Here is a 6,236-nt window from a genome sequence, read left to right on the forward strand (position 1 = left end):
ATGGTTGTGAGCCACCATGTGGTTGCCGGGAATTGAACTCAGGACCTTTGGAAGAGCAGGCAATGCTCTTAACCACTGAGCCATCTCTCCAGCCCCCATAAATTCTTATATATACATGCAAATATGTCTGTATATGTGTGTGCATATATACATATACACACACACACACATATACTGATACATAGTCAGTATCAGTGCAACCAGACATACATAAGCAGGTACACACATGCATACACATATGCATGTACACACATATGCACACACATATACAGACATATTTAAATATATATGCACATGTTCACACAGACATACCTGCACACATGCACCCACATGGATGCTTATACACATGTATATTGATTTATGTGTATTTAAAGAACTCTATCACTTGAAAATGAGAGCAAAAACATGATATATGTCTTTTGTCCTTCTCTGTCTTTTTTGTTTAATATCATAATTGCCAGTTACATTTATTTCCCACTAAATTGCTTAATTTTATTTTTTTATGGCTAAATAAAAGTCCACTCTCTATATGTACAAGTTTTCAAATTCTTTTTTATTTCCTGTTAACAGACACCATGACTCAGCTCTGTAATTTAGTGTGATAGTTTGGGTTCTGTTGCTGTGATAAAACATTGAACAAAAGCAGCTTGAAGGAAGAAAGACTTTCTTTGGCTTACAGGTTACAGTTCATCATAGAGGAAAGCCACGGCAGGAAGTCAAGGCAAGAAGTTGGAGGCAGGAACTGTAGCAGAGACTATGGAGAAATGCTGCTTCCTGGCTTGCTCTCCACAGCTTCCTCAGCTTGCTTTCTTTTATAAGGGCGGATCACCTGCCAAGGGAAGACATGCCTGCAGTGGTCTGGACCATCCCACCTCAATCACTAATCAAGAAAAAGCTTCACAGGCATGACCACAGGCCAATCTGATGGAGGTAATTCCTCAACTAAGGTTCTGCCTTCCCAGGTGATACTGACTTGTGTCAAGTTGACAACTAACCAGCACACGAAACTATTGTGAACAAACAGTATTTCAGTATGTATGATGGAAAGGCATCTTGATGGAGCTTTGTCCTATGGTCTTTGGAGTGCATATACTCAGAAGCGACATACCTGGGCCATAGGGTATTTGCATTTCTAGTGTTCTGAGAAGCTGCCATAGTTCCTAGAACAATTTATACACCTCTTTCTCAGCATTTTTTGGTTGTTTTTCTAATGATAGCCATTATAACTGGGGAGGAATGAAATCTGGATACAGTTTTAATTTGTATTTCCCCAATATCTAAGGATGTTGAACTTTTAAAAAGCATTTATTGGCCATTTATTTGTACTTGATCTTCTGAGAACTGTGTGTTATTTGTCCCACTTATTGATTGGATTGCTTAGTTTAGTGGGGTCTATATATATTTTGGACATTATTTCTTGGTAAAATGTATGGCTATTGGCTAACTTCTCATGGCTGTGTTGCTCATCTTCCTCCATTTCCTTTTTTGACATCCTCTCACTTCCTTGTTCTGAAGTTCCTTCTCTCTCTGTGGAATAGCATCTACTTTTTCTTTTCTTTTTTTAACTTTGTCCTCTGTTAGTTCACATGGAGTCAGCATCTAGCCAGTCATACTAATCTAAAATTCTCATGGTTGTGTATTTTTAAGCATCATGAGACATTGGCCCTCTGACCCAGTACAATTAAGAAAATGATCGATCCAAATGATTGAGTAAATTTCCACTTTAGAAATTACACCAAAGAGAAAAAAGGCAATTTTTTCTATGATTCTTGATCTATATTTGAGGTCTTTAATTTATTCATGTAGATATAGTGTTGCATGTTAAAGCTTAATGACAAAACACTGAAATGTCCACTAACATATAATTAGCCTAAAGGCCCTAGGTGAAACAGGAACATGAGGATCTTGGTAAGATATTTTCCAGCCAAGACAATTCAATGAGCTCTGTGAGACTTGTAAGTCAACTGACAGGCTTGAAACACAAATGTAAATTCTAAAGGCATAATTAGAGTATTAAAAGGGAGGGAGGCCTAAGTTCTATTTGCATAGAGGTTTACATTAATAGTGAGAGAATGAGCCAAGAGTACAAATAGACACCATGTATACTTTTCCCCTCAATATCCAATCAAATGGGATGAAGTTGAAATTAATCTTTGCTTGTACTCAAAGTATCCAAATGACAATATTTAGAAATTATAATTCATTATCAAGTTTATAGACATGTTGGGAAGAGATTGATGATCTAAATAGGAAGAAAGAATGCAGATGACATATAATATCTAAGAAGTCACCTCTCCCCTTTAAGGTTGTTAGGCCAAATTCTTTTTGTATGATCAACATCAATACAGTATCATATGGCTGTTATGAATTCAAATATTATCCAATAAATAGTTTTTTCCCTTAGTGTTCCTTGCAAAATCCAGAACCCAAGTCTACTTATGATGAAAAAATTTGGAGAAACTCAACTATTTCAATGAAGTTTGAAATGTCCAAATGTTCTAAAAATTCACAGCTATGGAAAGAGTCAGATTAAATACTGTCAGGTGAAACTCAGAAGACATGCTAAGCATGTCAGAGTATCTAGAATTGAATATGGACTAAAAATAGATATAAATAAAAAAAACCCAAGATGAGTGAAATCTGAATAAGCTGTGGAGTTTAGAATAATGTTGATGTCTCAGTGACTGGAAAGTATGAATAATGTTAATGTCAGGGGATCTAAGTTTAGTTTGGGTAAAAGGTCACAAGGAGACTCTGTGCCAACTTTGAGTGCTGATGAATCTGAAATAATTTCCAAAGAAGGCTTAAAAACAGAATGAGCAAAGGAAGAAACATCTAGCTGAATATCAGTAAAAAAACCAAGTAAAAAGCCAACATGAACGTTTGTTGAAATTCAATATTCAAATTAACATGAAAAACACAAGGAGAATAATATACATGGTCATGTCAATGAAAAAGCAGTTGGAAAACACACCAGACAACTAAGGGAACATGATCTCAAATGACAAATGCCAGGAAAGGACCAGCAATCTGTCAAAATAGATTTAACTTTTCTAAGGAACTGCACAGTTTGCAGAATCTTCCTACTTGAAAGAGCTTTCTTTTTTTTTTTTTCTGTGATAACAACAGGTGATGGATCTGTCAACTTTCCCTTTTTCGGCAGTTCCTCCTGGTAGACTCTATTCAGAGGTTCTCAACCTTCTTAATGGTATGGCCCTTTAATATACTTCCTTATGTTGTTGTGACTTACAACCATAGAATTATTTCATTACTACATCATAACTGTAATTTTGCTACTGTTAGGAATTGTAATGGAAATATCTGATATGTGACCACTGTAGGGTTTGCAATTCACAGTTTGAGAGTCCCTGTTCTATTACAACTGTATGTCACCTCAGTTTTCTTAATTCCATCCCAAAGGAGTAGTCAAACCTTCCTCATAGACATGTACTAGGCATGTTACCTCCTACTCAGGGTTGTGTCCTGCCCTGTAGCTCTTTCTTTAAACTGACACACTGGCATCACCAGACTGCCCAATCTACCTGTCCTTCTTCCAAACTTCTTCTTTCTGTAGCTTTGGAGCCTGTCCTGGAACTAGCTCTTTTAGACCAGACTGGCCTCAAACTCACAGAGATCTGCTTGCCTTTGCCTCCTGAGTACTAGGATTAAAGATGTGCCAATACCGCCCAGCTTTCTTCCAAGCTTTTAATCATTCTACTGATTTACTTTCAATTTTAATAATTCTCATATTTTCTCTTTATTTATTTTGCTATCTCTATGTATGCATTCTGATTTTAGCCTTTCTAAAAATGCTACTTCTGTGATCATAGATTTATGTCTCTTTCAAATAACTTGCTCACACTGTTAAAAACAAAAACATGATAAATGTTTTGGGTTTTATTAGAGACATAATTGGTTTTTATTTCTGATTCTGGAGTTGGGTAGCACCTCACTTTGAAGTTGAATGAGTGATCTGTTGATCTAAATGGAGAACGTTAGCTTCACGAGGAGAAAAATCCTGAATAAAATATGACTCAAAGGAAAAGGCAAATTTGGAAAGAGGATGCTTTTCATTTCATTTGCTCCATATTTTTCCTTTTCATCTCCTTGCTTTCATTTGGTTTTCTTCTTAAACTGAACTGTTTAGAAATGGAGTTTGAAGATGAAAGGCTCCTTTAACACTGAGCCTTCTCTGGTCTGGTCTGTGCCACTGGAAACTCATCTGAAGTAATGGCTTCTCGTGAAAGCCATTCAGTGGAGTTTTATATCGAGTCAACAGTTCTTCATATTAAAGTTTGTCTTTTAAAAAAAATGATGTAGTTTCAGTCTTACTGGTCTTTGAGGAAGAAGATTAGTAAATAAATGATTGATAAACTGAAAGGGTAGAAAATAAATTATCAGAATAGTAAGAAAAATCAGTTGTAGTAGACACTACAAGTAAGAATTAAATTTGAAAACAATCTCAAGATTGGAAAGATAAATAGGTAAAAATCACATACCGATTTTTACAAGTTTATCATTATTGCATTCATCATTATACCCATGCAACATCTTTGGTGACCACTGACACGCACAAACTTTAGCTTTTTAGTATGTATATCTTTATTAAGAAAGTTTTATTTTATGTGTATGAATGAATTGTTTGCAAGTATGAATGTATACTAATGCATGTTGGTCTTTATCATAGGCCAGAAGAGGCGATTTGATTTATTTATACTGGAATTACAGATAGTTGTGAGCCTCCATGTGGGTTCTGGAAACCAAATCTTGGTCCTATGTAAAAACACTGACTGATCTAAACCACTGAGTCATCTTTTTAAGCCCATCAAGTCTCTTACAGAAACTATCTATCATCAGTTGGTATTTCACTTTTGGGGAAAGCAAGTGAAGGCATATCAAATTTTGGTACAAAAAATATTCTGGATAAATACAACACAGTCAATGCAGCAATATCCATCTGAAATTCTAGTATAATTTGTGTGCTTTATATTAAGAAATTTTATTGTAATTAATAAACTGACTACATAGTCTTCTTATTGCCACCTTCATCTCTTTATTCCTAAGTGTATAGATCACTGGGTTTAGGAAAGGGGTAATAACTGCATCAAAGAGTGCAAGAAATTTATCCAGATGTGATGTTGGAAATGGCCACACATAGAAGAAGATTAATGGTCCAAAGAACAAAATGACCACCATGACATGAGCTGACAGAGTGGAGAGGGCCTTAGATAAACTACCCAAAGATTTCTTTTGAACGGTCATCAAAATAAACACATAGGAAATGATCAGAATTAAAAAGGAGGCCACAGAAATGAACCCACTATTGGCAGTAATCATGAATCCCAAGGTGTAAGTGTCCACACAAGCCAGTTTAATAAACCGAGGGAGGTCACAGAAAAAGCTGTCTAGTTCATTAGGGCCACAGAAGGGTAAGTCTATGACAAAAATCAACTGAGTCACTGAGTGGATAAAGCCAATAATCCAGGAAGCAACTAAAACCAAAATGCACTTTTGTGGACTCATGATAGTCAAGTAGTGCAGAGGTTTACATATGGCAACATATCGGTCAAAAGCCATGGCTATGAGCAGCACCATCTCAGTGCCTCCAACTCCATGGATTAGGAAGATCTGAGTGATACAGCCCCCAAAAGAGATGGTTTTGTGCCTTCTGAAAAGGTCATAAATCATTTTTGGTGCTGTGGAGGAGCTAAATATCAAGTCGAGAAAGGAAAGATTGGCTAAGAGGAAGTACATAGGGGACTGTAAATGGGGGTCTGAAGTCACAGTTAGAACAATGAGAAAATTCCCCAACAAACTTGCCACATAGAACATACAGGAAAAGAAGAAGAGGAAGAGCTGGGTTGTCCATGAGTTGGAGAGTCCCAGGAAGACAAATTCAGATACCATAGAGTGGTTTGCTTCACTCATTGCTTCTGTTGGCTGTGACAACCCTCATGTCATCTGAAACAGTAGAGCGATGAGAAACTCTGGTTTAGGACAAGCAATGCTCAACTGACAAAGTCACATGAAAGACTAACATGCCTTTGGCGATATTTTAAGTAAAATAGCAATTATTTATCTACTGAAGAATTCTGAGAGCAAGAGAAATAGTCTACTCCATGGAAGAAGTCCCCAGTACCAAGTGGTCAGCCCTGAAATCATGTACATACAATACATACAAGTAACATTATATTGACTGAGTGGATTGTACTTATGTATTTATGTGTATATATATA

At 36.3% G+C, this 6,236-nt stretch overlaps 1 protein-coding gene across 1 annotated transcript; it reads right to left on the reverse strand.

Moving 5' to 3' along the window:
- Positions 1 to 4,475: 4,475 nt before the first annotated feature.
- On the reverse strand, positions 4,476 to 5,931 carry LOC101988050 (olfactory receptor 4F6-like). The gene has a single exon (XM_005372124.3). The coding sequence runs from the start codon at positions 5,926 to 5,928 to the stop codon at positions 4,990 to 4,992; it is 939 nt and encodes a 312-aa protein (XP_005372181.1). The 5' UTR covers positions 5,929 to 5,931; the 3' UTR covers positions 4,476 to 4,989.
- Positions 5,932 to 6,236: the final 305 nt, after the last annotated feature.

This window comes from Microtus ochrogaster, unplaced genomic scaffold, assembly GCF_000317375.1.
Source record: "Microtus ochrogaster isolate Prairie Vole_2 unplaced genomic scaffold, MicOch1.0 UNK198, whole genome shotgun sequence".
In the NCBI taxonomy this organism is placed as follows: domain Eukaryota; kingdom Metazoa; phylum Chordata; class Mammalia; order Rodentia; family Cricetidae; genus Microtus; species Microtus ochrogaster.

Coding starts and splice junctions, on each gene's coding strand:
- LOC101988050 (XM_005372124.3), bottom strand. CDS start 5,928: ATGAGTGAAGCAAACCACTCTATGGTATCTGAATTTGTCTTCCTGGGA.